The sequence below is a fragment of the Bombus impatiens genome, unplaced genomic scaffold (assembly GCF_000188095.3).
Source record: "Bombus impatiens unplaced genomic scaffold, BIMP_2.2 scf_0418, whole genome shotgun sequence".
NCBI classification, from domain to species: Eukaryota; Metazoa; Arthropoda; class Insecta; order Hymenoptera; family Apidae; genus Bombus; species Bombus impatiens.
This window is the reverse complement of record NT_176837.1, coordinates 3,107,306-3,129,201: the sequence shown is the minus strand read 5'-3', so window position 1 is coordinate 3,129,201 and position 21,896 is coordinate 3,107,306. Positions and strand designations below refer to the sequence as shown.

Here is a 21,896-nt window from a genome sequence, read left to right as displayed (position 1 = left end):
AAAGAGCATATATATATATATATATATATATATATATATATATATATATATATATATATATATATATATATATATATATATATATATATATATATATATATATATATATATATATATATATATATATATATATATATATATATATATATATATATATATATATATATATATATATATATATATATATATATATATATATATATATATATATATATATATATATATATATATATATATATATATATATATATATATATATATATATATATATATATATATATATATATATATATATATATATATATATATATATATATATATATATATATATATATATATATATATATATATATATATATATATATATATATATATATATATATATATATATATATATATATATATATATATATATATATATATATATATATATATATATATATATATATATATATGCTCTTTTTCCAACATATTTCTTGAAATTAATTGTTCTATATGCTTTGTTATTGCTTTTTTAATTCGTTGTGTGTAGTCTGTATTCTGTATTCTCGTTGTTATTAATTTTACTTTATAATTAATTTTTGCTCTAGATGTTTTGATAATACGTATCCAGTAAATATGTGAAGATTAAATAAGTTGTTTTACTGTTATTTAAACACGTTAACTGTTCTTTCAAATTGGCACGTAACAATAAAAACCTTATAGGTAACGACGAATTTTAAAACGATACAATTCGTAGAATATTGTAAATGGTTTAAGACGCGTTTGCCAAGTACTTAAATAATAAGTTGATAAAAAAAAAAAAAATAAAAAATCGTAACAATTTAATTATTGGAATATCATCGCAAGAGTTTTGTATAGCCAATAAAAATTAATTTCTACATCAACTCTATATCTCGATATTCGTTCACAACCTACCACAGAAAATATCTAAATCCTGCTGCGATATTCGATATTATTTCATCGAAACACAAAAAACTCTTACCAAGCGAAACAAAATACACGATGGTATAAATTTTTGTTTCGTTAATTTCGTTTCGGAGCCGGTGTACGCACGACGTACAAACACGACGACACGCCCTCGACCGAAACCAGAACCCGTGCATCGAGCGTTTTTAAAACGCTCTTCCGCGCCGCGTTCTCGCGTGTTTGCGCACCGATCCAGCGGAGAGCATCTTGCTCTCGACGTTGCCTGGTTCCCCGGGGTTAATTTTAAATTGCGCCCGGCGTTGCTCGTAATCCAGCTAGCTCGTCGCTCGCGTCTACGCTCGAGAGTAAACGTTTGCTCGCGCGCGGAACCGTGGAATTCAGCGTGGATAAACAAACAAATATAAATTTCTGTGCAGTTTCTCCCCTCTCTTTATCCCCCTCTCACTCTCTCTCTCTCTCTCTCTTTCTCCCTCTCCCTCCCTGCAACACGACTGAATTCTCCTGCCAGTCTTCTGAAACGTGGAAAACCAAACAACCACCATCATCTGTCTCTTCCATTTTCCTCTCTCTCTCCGTTTCGCATTTGCGCTCTCCTATGCACATTTGATCCCGACCACGACGAACCAGGTCGAAAACTACCATTATTTGGAGTTCCAATTACGCGACACGCAAGCGAGCAAGACGCGGAGCACGCGTCACGTATTCTGTTCCCAGCATGGAAAGCAACGGAGCAACAGTGAAACGGCGAGGTTGGTGGCGGTGAAGAGGTGCAGGGGGATAGCGGGAAGGGTAAAAGGACCGACGTACTAGCAATCAGTAACATTATACGACGCGACACGAGCCAACCACCCCATTAGCATTCATATTTCAATTTCATAGCCCTCCGGCTGGTGGTTGTACGGGATCCTGTAAGGCTGCCGGGCGGGGTGTGCAACGGAGATAAATACCAGTTCGATGGAAGGGAGAGAGCGTGAAAGGGAAACGGGTTGGGGAGGCTGGCAGTTGGTGGGATGGGGACAGGTAGCGAAAGAGGATTACCAGGAGGAAGCGGGAAAGGCTGATAGAGGGTGGAGAGAGCGATAGAGACGTGTGAACGAGAACGATGAAAGGGGCGGAGAGAGATGGAGGAAGGGTAGCGATGGGAACGATCTGCTCGTGAATAATAGGGATTATTTAAGTTTGGATTAATCAGGATTTTGGTGCTTTCGATAAATAAACTTATTTTTTATGAAACGGTGGTTGGGTTCGAAATACGATAGAAATGGATAAAGCAGGTTTAACGAGAACGGTTCGTAGAATTGTTAATTTTTATAAAAGGTTCTTTTGTTAATACTTTTTAAAAGATACGGGTATTTCAAAAATTCTCCTTCTTCCTTTTAGAACAGTAAAGAATTTTAGCGGAAGAATCCTTTGAAACATTTAATAGAGGTAGGAGGGTCTAAAGTTGTAAAGAATAAAATTTACTCGTGGTCGTATTTTCAGTATTTTAATCTCTCTGATATCTTTTTTAATAGCACCAAATAATCGTGTCGATGTTTAAACTCGTTGAAAGCAACTGAGATATTATATTCGCTTTCTATTAAATTCCAACAAAATTCCGATAATAAACAAAATCCAGCATAATTCAGGATTTTTCAATGGTTTCCTCGAGCAGACGATTTACCAGGATTGGACGGCCGTCGATTGAAAATTTCCAAACGATAATCGAATTATTCCCATCGCTAGCCGGTCCGTACACATTATGAAAGCGCGGCGAGATTACGTACGAGCGCGCTCGTCCCGGAGAGAGCAACGAGGAGAGGGTATGAGAGGGTGAACTGAAACAAGCGAGAAACACCAAGGGGCAAGAGAGAGAGAGAGAGAGAGAGAGAGAGAGAACTGAATGGTACGAGAGGGGGAGCAGAAACAAGCGGGAAACACGAAGGGAGAGAGAGTTAATACCGATGGAAACCTATTACCATCTATCTCAATGCCGGTGTAATGGATGCGCAGCCCCGATTATCAATCCGTAATAATTGTGCATATTAAACGGACGCTAATTATCGGTCCGGCCGCGGGCCGGGGGCCACGGGCAACGCTGGCAAATTGCGCAAGTTATGCTGGGTGTGTACGCTGTTAAAACACGGCTCGTAATGACGGTCGCGGAAAAGAGCCACGCCGAAAAGATAATTACGTTGGAAATCACTCGCTGACCGAATAATGTAGCGCGGATTGGGCTCGCGCGACCATGTTTTTCTGTCGTTCGCGAACATCAAAGAGAAAAAGGAGAAGGAAGTTATATAAAACACTTGGATGTTTTAATTAATAATCCTCATTGATCGACTCACACGTTTACTGAACGTGGTTCTTATGTGAGCACGATGGCCTTCCAGCGATTAATTCAAGGACTGTCGACAACTAAAACATCGTTCTTCTACGTACAAAGAAATCAAAGTAAGAGGATATAGAGCGACACAACAAAGGAAGAGTATATTTGTTTATATACAGCGTTATATACAGAAATCATTGGATGTTCGAAAATAGCACCGGTATAAATTGATGAAGCGTAAAGAGTAAAAATTAAGATCGTTACAATTTTGTAGAGATTAGGCTAAAGTAAAAAATGAGTCGAAATTAAACTCACAATAATTACAAATATATCCTTTAATTCGATTCTTCAACCTCGAATCGGCTAACAATATCAAAATACAGATGTGGCTGCTTTTGCCCCTAAGCCCTTTCTTTGTGTTAAGCACCTCATCTCTGAATTTAAATTCAGTAAATGTGTTATTTATATTCTTGTCACGTTTGCTATCAGAAGATCATCGACGCGGCACAACTCGATCGAAACGACCAAAATCCTCCACCAACGCTCCTCGATCTTTCTACCATAGCGAACCCCAAATCACGATCCATCTACCGCTAGCTAGCAAAGCCTAGCCCGAAAGAGATTCACAGTTTCCCAAAATCGTTCTATCCGAATGTCAAGAACATCTTGACTACGATCGATCGTCGAGCGATCCTTCAGTGATCTGACTCGAGAGAGATCGGAAGCGGAACGCGAGAACACGGTGACCCCTCCGAGCGGTCTCTCGAGTCTTTTTTGCCAGCCCAGAGCGCTTTTAATAAACGCGCGCCGCGCCCAGCAGTCGCTTTATACTATCAAAGGTGGGGTAAAGGGCGTGCGTGGAAGAGAAAAGGAGGATGGAAGTACAGGAAAAGCGGGAAAGGGAGAGGCAGAATGTATAACGGTAGAGAAGAACGGTGGTGCATTTGACGACGAGCTTTTTACGGCCCTGTGTTCCGGTGTTCAGGCTTTTACGTCCATTTCAGGTTTCCTCCTCTTCCACCGGGCTGATTCGTAACCTTCTCTTTCTTCTTCGCGCGCTCTTTCTCCCCTTTTATTCACTCTGTGCCCCCCAAACCCTCTTCGCCATCCCCTTTTTACCCCGTTTGTTCTCTTTCTCCTGTTCACTTTCGCGCTCTCTTTTCCCTCTCTATCGTTCGACCGCCGGTTTCTTCTTTTAGTTTCGTAGCCAGCTGATTTTATTTGTTCCTCTGTGGTATTCTCTTTCAGCTGCGTGCTACGCGAACCACACACCAGCAGCGTCGCTTTAATTTCTTTTACGAGATGAAATTCGACGCGGTCCGAGTCGTTCTTCTCCCTGCGAGAACCCGCTACTTCCGCTCGTCCTACCGATTCCAAAATCCCCGTTCACGGTGTGTATATAATCGAGTATAAGGCTGCTTTCACACGGAAATACGTGTATCCGTTACCCAGCAGTAAAACGGAGAAAAATAGTCATACGATAGCGCATCCATTTAACAAGGTGGCCGAGTGTTGATAACTTTCTTAATCCTCTTTAAATGAAACCACAAAACGGGCTGACAGTCTGACTATGAGAGAGAATCGAACAAACTAAGTGATACTGTATTTATCACACAAATAGAATAATAAAATAAATTTCTACGATTTTATTTGTTGCCTTGTTAGTATGACACGACAAAATCGGTTTTAAATCGTCTAATGCATGTACATTGAAATATTGGCATCTGTGAGAACGATAACGAGTTGGACAATTTTCCAACAAAATTCAGAACAAAACACAGATGATATCAAAATCGGAGTCTGCAAAATACGTATCAAACGAGAAGGGTTTTTCCAAACTTACTTATGATTAAATTAAGCAGTAATATTTCATTCCATCAACTGTATCGATATATGACAAGTCAGTTAATTTCTAAGTAATTAATTAAAATTTATCTGTCCGGATAATAATAATATAAGATATATAATGATAATAAGAATGTCCGGGTATTTTTGTGCGATGACGTATGCGTATCGCCATGTGGAAGTAGCCTAACAATTGTACGAGATCTTTCACGGAACACGACACGCGACCCATAAAACCCGGCAAACGGTCGGATTTTACGAGCACCGTATCCGTTTCTGTCGGATCAAGAAAACGAGGGAAAAACGAACCGATACCGGCTCTCGCCCTCTCGAAATTCGATTCGAGCGACGTCCATTCGCAGATTGTAATTGCGAATCTGTTTAATTCCCAGATTCCCTCGGAACCGAATTCTCGCGTGAAAATAAATTCATAGATTCGTTTGTTTTAACGAACTGCGGGGAGACAGAAGGGGGAGGAAATGGTAGCATTCGGTGGAAATCGAACGAATTTGTTTGGCTGTGCGCGATTTGTGTGCTGGCTGCACCGAGTAAATTGGTCATGAATTAGAAGTTGTATCGGTTAATGGTAAACGTGCGGTTGATTTGGGAAAAAGTTATCATACAGTTTTTCGTTCAGAGTCGAATAAATAAAATTAATTGGACCGGATGTTATTCGTATAATACGATTTCTAAAATACGTAATTGTGGATTCGATTTTTGTTAAAGTTTCGTATTGTATTTGTAGAAAAATTGTACTACTCTTTTGTTGGAAAGTTTCATCCACTCCCATTTAGTCAATGTATCGTTAAATGATTGAGAGCAACGTTTTAAAAACGTTTCTCCAAACTCACGTTTCCTGGGAGTTTCATAAGCCCGTTTAGTTTTCATTTCAACGTACAATGGAAAATCTACAATAACACGAACGAAAATAACTTTCTAAGATCAACAATAACGTTTTCTGATTATCCTATGAGATAATTTAATTTAACAGACAGGCGACTAAAAATAACGTTAAATTCGAATGTAACTCTATATTTCTACCTATAAACTTGAACAAATCTAATAACATCAATAATATAATATAATATAATACGACTCTCTGTAAAACCAAACTGATCTATTCCATCTTTTCTGAAGTCCTCGATTTACATAATACTCAATATATAAAAAACCAGAACACTTATTGCAATTACGTGATTCATCACAAAAAGATAGCTTAAAAAATCGCAAATAACACAGTACATTTTAAAAGATAATTCTTCTATCTAACTGTCATTTTTGCCTACATTTCTACTTACAGAGTTCAGTATATATCCACCCAAAACTTGAAAAATCTCATAAGCAATTTCCTTCTTAAAACAGAATCTTCGGTTCTCCGAATTTTCAGAAATATTCTAAATTTTCAGAAACGTAGAAAAAGTTTGGGAACGCGATTTAGCGTATCGCGTGGATGCAGTCGCGTCGTTTAAGCGGAAAACACGGGAATCGCGGGAATCGTAGTAGCGGTATAGTGGTCGGCGATTAAACGCTATCGGTGCACGTGTTGCTTGTATTTACGCGGCATGTTGCATCTCGCAAAGCGAAATCTGTCGTGAGGAGAAGTTCATCGCTTTCTCAATGGGATTATCGTTTCAGTCGGCGTCGAAATTCGTCGTGTTCGCGGCGGGTCGAAGAGAATCCCGACATCGTGTGCAACGATATTGCTATTTGCACATTGAACGCCTAGCCGAATAACCGTTTTCGTTGTTAATAGACTGTTATCGATTGCCCATTGGCGAAACCGCGATTCCACCATTCTCTATCGGTTAAATTGTTTGATACTCACATGCCTCTCCTCCGCCGGGTTAAGACCTGCAACAGATGAAACGATGCTGTTAGATTGGAATAAAGTTTTCTTTTAAACATACACACTCATTTGAGAATTTAAAAAAGATCGACATATTTTTAATAACACTTGAATATTGTACATAAATCGTAGACTGAATACTGGAAAGATCAGTCATTTTGATTCATAAACGAATAATGAGAAATTACTTCGTTAACAAGTATAATTATTCGCGAGGTTTTGATTTCCAACTGAAAAGAAATGTCATTTTTGTAATTAGTTTTATATTCGATCTCTCAGTGACGGTTTTTAGAGTACAACAGCGACAAGAGTATATATAGAAGAAATATTAGAAAAAGAATGTCTAGTATTAAATCGCCTGAATTTTTCAAGAAAATTGTTACCAGTCGAGTTGAACGTTTTATATTGACATACATACATATTGATATACATCGTAAAAACACGAATCTTACATAAAATGTAATAATCAAATGACTAAACATTTTAGCATAAAATACGTTGCATAGCGGTATTCCCTAGCGAAGAAGCTGCTCGAGGAATTCATATTAAACGCAGCGAACAGCGTCACGAAGCATTTAATCAAGAACGTGTCGAGTAAGCAGCTTCCCATATAACTTCCTGTCAAACCCAACAACTCATTTACACAGATATCATATTTAACCTCGCGTTTCGTCTTAGAACGACGCCAAATATCAGCGTCGCATTACAAAAACAGAAAAATTATCCATAATGAAACATCCCTAAAACTGAAGTTATTAGATCACGCTGCTTTAACCACCGTTAGATTCACGCAATTCAACAGCGTAATTCAACGGCAAAAATTACATTTTCTTATATTATATTTTTATTAAGCTCTAAAATTAATTATCCAGCTCGAGAACGTTCCTTAAGTGAACATTCGTTTCGCGATTGTATCCTTCCTTTCCTTTCTCTGAAACACTTCAAACACCGCTGGCTGCCCGCTGAAGACATCGTATTTCCCGTGAAATTGAAGTTTCGCAATGTTTTTCATGATTATTGCGGAACAGAGTCAGCGGTATGCCGGCAGAATCTTTTCCGCTTTTGCGCTGGCAACGAGATGGGAGAAAAAAGCTGCCAGGACGAAGGAGGAGCCAGATTCTCTCTCTCTCTCTCTCTCTCTCTTTCTCTGCTCTCCTCTCCTCGAGGATTTCCGAGAAGGGACGTTGAATGAAAGAAAAGAGGGCGAGAGAAAGAGGCAGGTCGAAGGCGATCCTGAACGAGGAAGCTTTGTCCTCGAGATGCCGGCTTCATAGTTTGCCCTCGCTCGATTTCCCCAACCTCCCTCCCCTTTTTCTCGTTTCCACTCTTTATACTTTTCGTAGGTACACTTTGTCTCGTAGGAAATACCTTAACGATACCATTCTTCGACTGTTGTTACCCACTCCACGACACGGCTATACACGTCGAATCGTTTCAGTTTCTTCTACACGTCAACCATTCTTGTAGGCTGCTTTTGTATTGCACCAATCTTTTTATTTGACTTTTTTTTTACTGTAAATCGAGAACAGGCGTTTTAAGATGCATTACGGGAAATATACCGCTGGAAAAGTTGCAGCGTATTTAACTTTGCTGCATTCTTCGAGTTACTTTCGAATCAGTCGAATTTTCCTATTGTTAGGAAGTTTTCAAAGTTTGAAGAGAGAAGGAAATAATCATTTTCTTTCGACCTTTTGCTAGAGATTTTGTTAAACGTCATATGGCTTTTTATTTGTTAAAAGGGACAGCGTGATTCAGGTATAGAAATCTAACATCTGTTTAAAATATTACGCATAAAAGCTATTAAATAATTGAGCAACAAATGTATTTGTTTATAGTACAATTAGCTTTGAATTTTAGTACGTTGCATTTACATACAAAAACGTGAAAAAAGATATGCTTCTATTCTTAAAATTGACAAGAACAAATTTTTCTCATACTCAACGAAAAACCAATCCTAAGAAGATTAAAATAAAAGACGAAAGATAATCGCTATAGAAACTTTATAAATTAGAAAACCAGAATTCCTAATAAGAAGCTACTTTCTTTTTGATGAGATAAAACGAATAAATGGTTCTCTTCCTGTTATATAAGTGCCGTAATAAATGTTGTATATGTGAAATGATTATAGTAATTAAAGTTTCGTCATGATCTCTATATAAATCACCTCTGCATAGGCGATCAGTGATCCGTCAATAATTACTTTTTAATTGCTAAAGTAATGCAACGTAATTGGCGTTACTTCACACGATTCTATTGCAGCGTCCAACTGAATTTCTACGAAGTTAATAGCAATGAGTTTTATATTCGCATAAACAAGCTGTTGGGCATCAATTCCTGTTTTACCAAGTTTCTATCTGGCCATCTAATCGTTCGACTCGATCTTTTAGATATCTCAACACGTAAGGTACTAGTTTTTTATACGACTTTACCATTACACTCTTACAACATTTTTGCTTTGTTCTATTTTCCTGCAGTCATCTTGCTGCAATCGCTTTCTAGTTACCAAATCAGTACCATACTCGCTATAATTTAATTCCTTTACTTACTTGAAAAAAAAAATTATATATATCATTGCACTACCATATATAGAAACCTGAAATATCGTTCTGTTTCTCAGGCTATAAACCGAAACAAGATAACATTTATAGAGAAAATAATCAACGACAATGGAAACTGCACAATTTTTTGATACATTTTATTATAATTAATCGATACTTACGATCGGCAAAGATCGATGATCTTTCCATTTTTAAACGAAGCTGATTCTTCAACGAAATTTCATTTCCACATTTCAGTGGTGTTACTTAATTCGATTTAATATTTGCAGAAAAATAACACAGCGGAAAATATCATCTAAAACCAGAAGAAAACATTCATTCAAAATGAATACATCTTCATAGCAGCGTAGAAATTTATCCGCGAAACTAGCTGAGTAGCGAGCCAGAAGCGGAGCAATTTATAACGCCCAGTGGCTAAAGCAACAGTCAGGACTCCGGTGGTGCAAAACACAGGGGTCGCGGTCAAAGAACGAATTAACGTTACGCTGGCAGCACTAAACGGTCGCCTGGTATCGTCGCTGGCGACAAGAAATCCGGCGTAACCCCCAAGTGGATACGGTTCTCGAGGGCAGGGACGGCGAACGGAAAAACCCGACGCCATAAAGCTTCCGGAGGTGAGCTCGCGACCACTTGTACAAATAAAGTAATTCCTGGAGAGAGCGGCGAGCTCACTTGCACGTTCTTGCACGCCGATAAAACGTATCCGCCTCGCGAGGGTGACTCCGCCGTGTGTTTTATGGCCGGGCAAATTAAGGAAAACCCGTGGCAAAAGGATCCACCCTCGAAGCCATTACCGAGTTGTCGTGGGTGGCGGAGCGCGAACAGAAAAGGGTCGTGAATTTTCTGCCCGTGAACCACATCCAACCAGGAGCTTTCCTTCGTCAAGAGGGACAAAAACGAAAGAGCATTTTCGAGCGTGCTCGTCTTACGCACGAAACTCACCGATATACCTTCCTTCCTCTTTTTCGCTCTCTTCTGCTCTCTTGGGTGCACCGGCAATCCAGTGCTGGCTGGCAGAAACAGTTTCAGCTGTTTCTCGGTCCCTTTGCCGCGCAACTTCCTGCCGTGGCTCGTAAACGGACGCGGAAGAGCGCGCATAATTTCCCACTAAAACGCAAAGTGCTCGTTTGCCGCGCGAGAACACGTGCATCTTCGCGGGGATGTCGTCGAGATGTCGTGCGCGCGCGTTCACCTTTTCCGCGATCATTAAGTCGAGTGCGAGGGAAATATCAGGCGAGGTAAGGCCAGACGGTCGTTGCGAAAGTGGAAAAGCTAAATCAGAGTGGTGGAAGAGATACGCGAGCAGCGTAGACAGGGAAAGGTTGCTAGAGCGACGGTGAACAGCTTCAATAAGGATCGGTAGGCGAGTTGGTGGAATTCAATTTGCGCGGAGATTCGACCGGTCCCGGGCGCCATTGTCTTCGCGAATTACGCGACGATTACGTTTACGTAATTCATCGTGGATGACCGGTGTGCAACCGCTATCGGAATACAAAGAATCGATTGAACGGGGATTGAACAAGTGGTGGATAAGTTTAACGACCCGATCGGACGAGAAAGCTAACTTGCTGCTGCTCTCTTTGGATGTCGTTGAAAGAATACAAGAGCAATGCGAAAGAAAAAGCGAGGGGGAAAGGAAAGAAAGAGAAAAATGGGAAGAACTAACGATGAAAAGGAGGACAATATCCGGGAGAATTACGAGAAGCGTACACGGTCGAGGGGGCAGCGATCTCCCGGGGGACCATTACTCGCGCAACTATCCACGATGAAATGGTAATGCAAGCGATACCGGTTTCTAATCGTCTGTAAAAGAGTCTTGCCGACTTACTTCGCATCGCGTTCTGGTAAATCGTTTTGTGAACGAGCGGACAGAGAAAGAATCGGATGAGTGGTGGAGGCAGATATTATGTCCGACGGCGAGGAGTCGTTCGACGAGGGAATCCGGGCAACTCTGTTGAACAACCAAGAGGGTACGAGGAGGTAGAGGGAAGGAGACGCTGGTGAGACAGAGAGGCGAGGGGTGGGACGAAACGATAACGGCCCTGCTGGAAACAATTCGCTGGGGGCAATGTTCCGGAAAGGAGGGAAGAAGTTTCAGTTGCCGCGACAGAAATAGTGGCCCATTACGGTTCCTTGCCTCCGATGCTTCCCATTTCAAAAGGGTGTCGACGAGATTCCCCGTCGTTCTAATATTGGAGAGGGGAAAAAGACGCATCGCGGATCGAGACAGTGATTTCAGATGTCGCGGTTGTTTCGCGACCGCAGTTTCCTCCAGAGAATTGAGTCGTATCGAATGAAAGAATGCTATCGCGACGATACTAGCAACAGAGATGTATGTACACGGATGAACGTGTATAACCGAACTTCCTCCTACGGCGACAACATTGTTTCCCGTGTATGATCGTGTTACGCTGAAATGATTTTCTGGATTTTTATTCTCTCGCGGGATATGCGTTCTCCTCTTTCTTTTTCAAAAGAGTAAGGTACAAAGCGCTTTCCTTCGAAACACAGGTAAACTTCCGTTGAACATTTTCCAATATTTTGTTGTAAAATTTTGAAGATCGAAATTGAGGAAGAAAAGAATTGAGGAATGATTTTGCAATGCGTTCTTCAAGAGACGAAGTTATCGTCAAATTAAATATATGCTTTAATAATATTCTCTAATTCATGGTTCCGACAAAATTATTTAACTTCTCTGACTCAAACGTATGATCTATTACCTTGCAATTTATAGTTTCGAAAGAATTGTACAATTTTTGTAGCAACGTAAATATGTAGCTCGTAGTTATCCATCGATGGAACGTAAGAATTTATCTGCTATTTGCTCCAATATTACGCTCTCAAATACCGCTCTTTTCCAACAAGAACTAAAGAGTACATCTGAAAAATAAGCAGAAACGAATCGAATCGAACAGCAAACAAAATTCCCTTCGTTCCTCTCCATTTGCTCGGCCAGAAAACCTGCAATCCAAAAGACCATCCTCCATTGTCACGGCTGACAGGCAAACTAACTCGAACCATTAAGCCTGCACCGTTTCCGGTCGACTTCCATCGGTCGAGCAAGTACCAGGACGAAAAAAGGAAAAAAGAACCTCGATCGAGCTTCGAACGAGCCCGGAAATTAAACGAAGACGTCGTTACGGTACATATTCGCAACGATGATGGCTCGCAATTTTCAAATGATAACCGAGAGAAATCGAAGGTTTGTTCGAGTGAAGGAATCATGGCAGGAGCGAGGAAGAACGTCATGGGGTGGCAGACTCTCGGTAGCTGAGATCGGACGGTATTTCATTACGGCGCGGCGGGCCGACAACGCTCGGAAAACGCGAAACAACTTGGAACAACTGGCCGGAGGTTATACTCGGCCCGCGGTAACATAGTTAGGCGAGAGTGTAGCTGGAGATATTGCGCGAGCACGGCAACTACTCGGCTGTGAGTGGAGTGAGTGGAACGCCGGGAAGAAATAGAGTGAGGAAGGGGTGATGGAAGGACGGAAAGAGAGAAACGCGGCAAGTGGAAAGAGGAAACGGACGGAAGGACGGGAGAAAGGGCAAGAGAAAGAGGGCAAGAAGGGCTTTGGAGGGCGCGAGAAGAGGATGAGAGGAACAGGCTGAGGGGCGCGAAGGTTTAGAAGAGCCACCTAGAGGTGGATGGAACGAAAGAGGGGAAGAGTCGGAAGTACTCTCGTGTCAAGAGGAGATTCTGAGTGCTCTTCTGAGAGACGACCATGCACAGCGCGCGAGCAAGAGAGCCGACGACGTCGACGACGAAGAGAAGAGAGGCGTTGCGCAGAGAGAGGACGCGAGTGGAAGAGAAATAGAAAGACGAGGTTCGACGAAACGCGAGGGATGGGGACCACGGAACCAGACCAGCCTGTGCATAAACGTACACGTATGTACTTGTCTGTATGTGAGTGTTTGGCAGAATGTGTGCGTGATAGGAGAGTCACTTGAAGCTCTCGCGACTTTGTCAGCGCTACATGGAGCCTAAGTGCGAACGTTCTTGCACTCGTGTGCCGTCCCAAGGAGAGGGACGAGGACGCGCCGGTGCACAAGTGGATCTTCGAGGTCAAGATCGAGGGTTCTGCGAGTTTCAGGCTTAAGCACGATCGTTTGCGTCACCGTTGTATTGCGGCCCGCTTGAAATATCCCTGTGTCACACGCTATGTGCGCTCTCTCTCTCTCTTTCTCTCTTCTGCGTTTGCATTGCCACCCTACTCTCTACTGTGCTTCCTGGCTGCCTTGCATCGCGTTACTATCAATTTTGTTGATAGTTAGGGCTTTCAATGGAACGAACTTTGATTTTTCCTTCCTGGTATTTATATTATTAGGTGCTTTTATATTCGTATAAATGTTTTAAAAATTTTACACTTGAAATTTGATATATTTATTGCTTCAAATACATTTGGTTTAGGTTAATGTTCGATATGTAGGCGTTTCGAAAGATCATGACTTAATTCTAGAAACATTTACAAATATCTAGCGTTTGTTACAAAATTCGTTTCTGATAGATTTTTACTGCAGTAGATGAGATAATTTAAATTAACTTTGGAGGCTATAAATTGTAGGCATAAAACACCATCCTTCTGCAAAATTATAGTTGTTTAATATATACGTATGTACGTTAAATAACCTGCGTCTTTGCTTACTGATTCAAACAGATTTCGTATAAATATACAATCTGAGGCAGGAAGTCAGCACATCGATAAATGATTGACAAAAAAGGTTATGGATCAGTCATTCAACAATCACGAAAAAAAGTTCCAACGTTGAATATTAAAAGATTGAAACGCTTGAAAGCGTTTTTTATTTGTAAATTTTTCAACCGCAGTGAATTTTCAATATTTGACAACTCCATTCCACTGATTGTTTCCTATTAAATTTTCATGCCCACCGATTAGTTAATAGTGGAACAAACATAACAAAATTACGCTTATCTTCTTAATCCTACTGCGACTGTCAAATTTTTATATACATAAACAAAAAGACTTCGAAAATAGGGACAGACAGTAGACTTAACTTTTAGTTTACGCGTATGGAACTATTTTGAACGTAGAGCGTAACTAAATATATTTATATAATATGCATTATAGATGCATAGAAATCTGTGTTTCTTTCATTAACAACTGATAAATGATACGGATTAATCGTCATTCATTTATCTGGCCAGAGGTTCGGTTCCATAAGAACGTTGTTTAGTGTGCGTTGAAGTAGAAAGTGCCACCTGTTCAGACACAGCGGTAGAAGATTCTCGACGAGAAGATATTGCGACACAAAGTTGCGTTAGCTCAGCGAAGGGATTCGATTTACTAAAGTCGCTGACCTTGTGTTTCGGCGTGTTTTCACGTAGATCAGCATCTTGCTCGCGAGTATTTTGAGTATCGAACGCAAACCGGCAGCCGGATTCGAAGAATTATTGCACATTCGATCGCGTTTCCTGCAACCTTGCCTCTTGTTTTTCTACCTGGTCTTATCTTTGCTCACCGTCGTATGGGAAGCGAGCGTTTGCAACCGGATCCTCATGAGACGATCCAGAATGTCATTCTGCATTCCGCTCGATTCCTCGCGAGCAAACGGAGCCGCCTGTTTTGCAACTCGGTTACGGCGAAGTCAAACGACGAAATCGCGAGATAAGCGTTTCGATAGATCCGTTTCCTTTTCGCGTATCTTAACATTATGATGATATAGTAGCCTCGCACGAGTGTCAAATGTTAGCGTGTAATTACTAGACCACAGATATTTATGCAAATTTATATTTTTCTGAACGTAATTCAAAAAATGGAAGTTACGAGATTTATTTCACCAACTCCGGTATATTATATGTATATTGTCTTTGGACCTGACAAGCTATCTGTCTTTCGTTTATGTCATGTTAAAATTCTCCTATCTAATCGCAAGCTGATATTAAACTCAGGAAAGCAAGAAAAATGTACTTGTCATGACCATTTTCTGTGATCTTCGTATACGTAAAAAAGAACTGTATTTAGTAAAAAAAATTTACAATTTTTCTGCCGGTAAATAGTTCTCATTTCAACAGAAACGTAACCGGCTAAAGCAGAGACCTGTGAAATACTTTACTGATATCGTTGTTCGCTTTCTGGTAACGTTCATGCAGCATGGAAAAATGATCGAACTGGGTACGAACTGATGAGAAAAATTAAGTAACGACTGATTACTTCTGTCAAGAAGTTGATTGTTCTTTGTACCGTTGCGAAACGGTTTTATGGGATCGGTCATGCAACGAGAACAGTTTGTAGTTTTGTTTTGGAGTAACAGAGAGAAAGGATCTGAATAGAGTAATAAAGTCTATCTGTGTTCAATCTCTGGCAAATAATTGCTCTTTTAGACAGGTTGCATTATTAATGGCTTTAGTTTTGAATTGTTATGTAATTCTTTGTCACGTCGCAGTACGATAAATAGAAGTTAAATTTGTCGTAATTGGGTATGTTATTATGTGTTACCAGTCGTACAATGGTCTCCGATTAATTTTTTCTCCCTTTGAAACTTGATTATGTCTTTACGTGCAACGAAACGCCAAAAAAAGGCAATTGCAATTTCATGGGCCTTAATGAGGTATACGCTTAATTAAGGATACATCTATCACTTGTGAATCACGATGGTGAAATAACAAAAAGCTTGATCTTGCGACGTTCAACTTGTATTCCTCTATTATTTTCTGCTTCAAACGGAATATAAATTACCAATTATCCTAATTACACGCTTGAGGCACGCGTTTCACGGTTTATCAGAATTCCTAGCTAAACTATCACTGTTACTACTAACTGTTTACCTAGCTTGACGATATTGGAGGAAACTAAGAAAAACAAGAAATTAATTGTTTTTATTAGAAAGTTGATTGCAATTAACGTATATGAAACGTATCGCCTGTATTATTCTGCAATTAACGCGTTTCTCGATAACATCACTCAATTGCAAGACGCGAACGCTTATTCCAGCAAAAGGTTACTAAAATCCCTTTTAATTTACCGAAATGTTATAGCTTCATTTTATTACACTAAAAGATATTTATTTAAATTAAAATATAATATTTAATTCCTATCACTACCGAACAATTATTTTTGAACGAGCTTTACACCATTTGACATTTTAACTCGTTCTAACAGAACTAAATTTAATTATGAAAGAAATTAATCATTCAATCTGCTAGCAATACATATATTTCCATGAATAGACACAACTTGTAAATTATCCTAACATTCTCATTGATATTTAAGACCTGTCACATAAATTCCACGTAAACGATACACAAACGTCGAAAGGGTGAAAGGTATGACTTACCTCCATTGTGCTTCAGGTCGTCGGGTTGACCTCGATGAAGGTCCGGTTTGGTCAACATCGAGAGAGGATGAGCAGCTGTCCCTCCAGCAGTTGCTGCCGCACCCGGTGGAATACCTAATCCGAGAAGAGCAGCGGAGGCTGACGTAGGAACAGGAAGTCCAGCTCCAGGACCAAGTCCAGGAAGTCCAGGTATACCTGGATGTGGACCCATCGCAGCACCTGGTGGTAGCTGCTGGGCATGCACCTGCTGAAGAATCCTTGGCAAGTCTGGCCTTTGTTGCTGTAATGGAGGAGGAAACATGACTTTTATCACCTTGAAGATTAATCATAGATCGTGATATTTCTAGTTAATGGACTTGGATAAACAGTTATCGTTTCCCGCTAAGTTTAAAATCGATTTTGATCAAAGTCATAAATTAACAAGTTAATTGTAAAAGTATTTGTAAAAGTGAAAAATAGAAGTATTTGTAAATCTTATCAGGTTCTATATTTTATTTTTATATAAAAGTAATATTAGATGGTACGAAATTTAAGATACGTAAATGTTACAATAAATACGATGGTGTGCCACTATTTGTAGCCATTGTAGGAACGATCATTGGATGAAATTCTAGAGTTGTTATCATTTTTGTAGACATCTGCTATCATTATATCATAATCGTATAATGGATGATACAGAAAAGCTAAGCTTGTTATAGCATTTATTTTTTGATATCGCTAAAGTGATCTGAATCTTGCTTATTAAACTGTTAACGAGTTCAGTTCTAGGAAAGTAACAATTTTCAGCATAATTTGATAGAAAGTAGAAAAGATTAGATAAAATATTATGATACTATGAGTAGATAGAAGTATCGATAGAAGTAAACAATTCCTAATGTTTCACTATCGAAACGTTACAAAAAATATCTGAAGCAGTATAAAGGTATAAAAATCGTATCGACCCTTCTTGTAATTGCGCAATTTTCAATTCGTTGTAAAAGGTATCTAGAAATTTAGTATAGAAAGCAAGTTGTAATATCAATTTGTAAAGAATTTACGATGAGTAGTAAAGGCAAGATTTTATGTTCAGCACACCGATTACCGGTAATTGACAAGCGCGCCGAGATTTCCAGATAACATCCAATCACCGATCCAGAAATCTAATCTGTGCAACCGATAAACACGTCGTTTAGATAAGTGGCGAGATTAGATTGTACAGCCGATGACATCACTGAACAATGATGAAACACGCCTCCATTAATTATTTTTACCTCCATTAATCACCAAGCCAACACACTGCTCGTAGTTCGCTCGATATCGAACAAATAAATAAAGAGAGACAAAAAAAAAAAAAAAACACCATCCGTACAATCCGAAGGGTTAGAGATCGTACAATTTTTTCCACCATATTTCCGTCCACCGTGCGAGCGAATCGATGTAAACGTTTTCACCCTTCGACCGTGTATGCGTATGCCAAGGGAAAACGAATAAAGAAGGAGAAGAAGCAAGAAAAAAACGCGTAGTCATCGATCGTAATTTAATTCTCTTCGCTTATTCCGTGCAGGAGCTCCCCTGTTCGGCATTCGTTACGCGGGACACAACTTTCCACCGGGCAGAGCATACAAATCACGGGGGCAAACTTCCACGGGGTCGCGTTTAAATAACCCTCGGCTCCTCTGCCTCCCGTCGCGGTAGTCGTGGTAAATCCGAAAGTACGAAACAAGTGGCGGGACTTATGTAGCCTTCCCAACGAGCAGGACGAGGAACGAAAAGCTAGAAAAAGAGAGAGAGAGAGAGAGAGAGAGAGAGAGAGGTAAAAGGAACGAGAAAAGTTTCGACGAAACCATAAACGTACTCCCTCGCGCCTGCTAGTTTCCTCGTTAGTTGGCTATGTCGGTCGAGTTTCAGCTGCCAGACAAATTGTAGAGTCGCGCCACGGCAGCGGAGCGTTTTAACGCTTGGCAGATCGCGTTGCTGGAATAAAGACGACTACCAAGAGCGGTGGAAAGAGAGAGAGAGGAAGACGTCAAAGAAGCGGAAGAAGGTGGAAACGAAGAAGAGACGCAAAGGATAGAAAAGGAGAGGAAGGAAGGAGTTTCTCGGCGGTGGAGAGGACGATAAGGGGTTGCAGCGGAAAGTGCACCACCCTCTGCAAACTATGGTACACTCGTTAAGGACGGGCCGAATATTCCTGGAGAGCAGTTTGCCGAGATAATTAAATGGTTTAACGATATAATAACCTCGCGTCGAGCGACTGTCTGAGCCACCCACAAAACACACAAACAGAGAGAATGAAATGGGAATGAAACGCTGGTAGAGAGAGAGGGAAAAAGGTTGGGCCGAGGGAGAAGAAGACGTCGGAGCAAACGATTTCCCGAGGATTCAAGGGAGGGTTTTCTGTAGAACCCCTAAGAAACGTCCCGAGCTTCCCATCACCGGTAACGATAATAATCCTGACCTCAGGCTGTCGTGCCAGTATTCGCGGCATCGCAGGCGTTCTGGCCCATTCACGTTGAGAAGATCATTTCCGTATTTGTGGCGGGATTCCGCTAATGATTACGACGAACTTTACTCCGACCAGCTGAATGTATCTCGCCCCATCCCTCTTTGTGGCCGATGGCTCGTTTGTAACTTCCTAGCGGGTCGAGTGAATGTACGGAGTGTGAGGGATGTTTGGAATTTTGAATATGTATTTTAGGTATCGGCAGAGGAGACGCAGTTTGGTTTTGCGGGTGCTGGATATTTTAGATATTACGAGGATCACGTGTTTAATTAGTTAGAGTCGTTATTCGGTAAAGGATAATGCTTGTAAACGTTGATAGAATATCGATTTTTACCAGCTTTTTATGCGAAGTCTATGGATGAAAAACATGATAAATCAAATTTCCGAGAGAGTCTCGTTACATTATTAATCAATTTAAAGCTATCTTCTCGTTTAATCTTGCAATTAAATATATGTTTCCGATATCGAACTCGAACACTGTTTAAGAAAAAAACATTATAGATTCGTCATCTATTTTCAGGAAATCCATATCTTTGAATTCACCCTTACTTTCTTCAACTAGTTCGTATTAAAATACTTCTTCTTAGCCAGCAAGTGATATAATGGTCAGAAAATAATAATAAAAACAAAAAATAGACTTATCGTATTTTTCGACATTATTTACTTTCTACAATTACCGGTAGAAAGATCTTTATAATGGAAAAAATCATTTTTCAAGCTACTCGCAAATACGAGACTCCTTGCAAAAAGAGCAAATATATTCTATAAATAATACAGTATCCCGTCTTCGAAACTTTAATCAACTTTTACCCTTTTACGGCATAAGAGAAAAAACACATTCTAGTAAAAGAAAAAGAAACAAGAGAGAGAAGAAATTCTACTCGCGAGGAGTTAAACGAAAAATTATTGACCATTTACCACTACTTTCACCCCGCAGGCAATTTACCTCTGGGGAAGAGTTAAGCCGGCAAAGCGGGAGTTATTTCAATCTGAAATTTTTACGCTCCGAACGCGGAGGGTCTTCTTTTGTGAGTGGCGGCAAAGAGGAAGTCATTACGAACCCCTTCATCTTCGCGCGAGCCTTCTTACGCCACCTGTATCCACCGGCGGCGTCGCAGGCTTGTTCTCAGCAGTTTTCACCGGTGTCGCCGCGATGCTTGCTGACTCAACCAGCCGTGAAGATAGTGCCGCTAAAAGATCCGACGAGATCGTCTTAACCTTCTTCTATATCACACATCGTTGACGCCTGAAAAGCATCTTCGGCCGTTCCTGTGCTACGATATTATGAACGTCAGCAACATTGTCCGTGCCTCGTAACTTTATAAACAGACGATTTTCTTACGGTGCTAATCGATTTTAAAGCGGCCTTTGCGCAGTTACGCAGGTATCGGTGGTGTTTTATTTTACAACAACGATCGGAGATAGTGTGTATCGTAATTGATAATTGGAAATAGTGTCGTGATCGGTAATTGGCGTTGAGACGCGTGATAAGTCGATAACGATGGTTTTCAGCTGCAAATACGTTGTTGAGATAGTGGACGAGAGCGTGGATAGATCAACAGCTGGTTACATTTTGCTTCTGATAAGAGGCATAGAGAATTGTAAGAAGGCAGATAGGGATCTTACTTGGTGGAATTATGACAATTGTAAAAGTACGTATTGATAAATGATGATTACATTTTGTTATCGACGTATATAGCGTAATTTGTTCTAAGACGAATATTACATCAGAAAATGAAAACAAAGAATCATCCGTATCGACTAGGTTATCGATTAGGTTATTTTACTTTTTAATTATTATTTCTAAAGAGAAGAAATTTAAAAAGTTTTTACAAAAGAGATATTTTTACGCTTGAAACACCACAATCTTTGCAACAGATTAATCCTCGAAAAAACCAATCTTTCTTATACTCCAGAGAATACGGTTCACAAGAGGAAATTTTACGACTCTTTTCACGATTGTCGGCACTAGACGGTGCGCGCACGCGAGCGAATTCCGCGAGGCGTTGCTGCGTTTTTCTTTCGATGCCGTAACAACCTACAGGATAGGAGACAGCGTCGTGGGACGAGAAACAAGTCGATGCAAAAAAAAACGACGCAAGAAAAAACAAGGACAACTACTTTGAGAAGAATCGGTAGCAACAAGAACGATCGAGAAAGACACGAAGCAAAGAAAAGAAAGATAGGGAGGCAAGAAGGGGGAAGCGATTTAAAGCGCGCGGAATCCAGGGATTCTGCTAAGGATTTGCCGCACGTAGCCCGACAACGCCGCGGATCCGTGCAAGTTTCTATGGTCGGAGAGTTGAGAGAGTCGAGGCAGCGAGAGGAGAGGATCGACGAGAGAAAATCGAGGGGTTGGCCGAGGGATGGAGGGAGGTTTCGAAGGCAGTTGGGTAGCAGGAATGCTGATTAGTCGGTGCTCGTGCGCCGTAACACTATAACCTATCCGGCCTGGAAACCGGGCAGGAAGACTCTGGATAAGATTCGAGGGGCGAAGGGAAGGAAAGTGGAGTGTATAGAGAAGAGAGAGAGAGAAAGAGAGAGAGAGAGAGAGAAAGGGAGAGAACGAAAGAGGAGCAGGGGTTGCAGGGTTCGAGGAATGGGGTTGCAGATCAGAGTGGCGGGGGGG

General features: G+C 40.4%; 1 protein-coding gene across 5 annotated transcripts in view; it reads right to left on the bottom strand.

Moving 5' to 3' along the window:
* LOC100740902 (protein groucho-like) overlaps positions 1-21,896 on the bottom strand; it is a 177,714-nt gene that overhangs the window by 26,214 nt on the left and 129,604 nt on the right. For all 5 annotated transcript variants that reach the window (XM_033321281.1, XM_012386843.3, XM_003490270.4 and 2 more), the window contains 2 exons: positions 16,786-17,065; positions 6,909-6,934 (listed from right to left, as the gene is read on the bottom strand). In XM_033321281.1, coding sequence (XP_033177172.1) covers positions 6,909-6,934; positions 16,786-17,065 — 306 coding nt within the window. The remainder of the gene's footprint in view (positions 1-6,908; positions 6,935-16,785; positions 17,066-21,896) is intronic.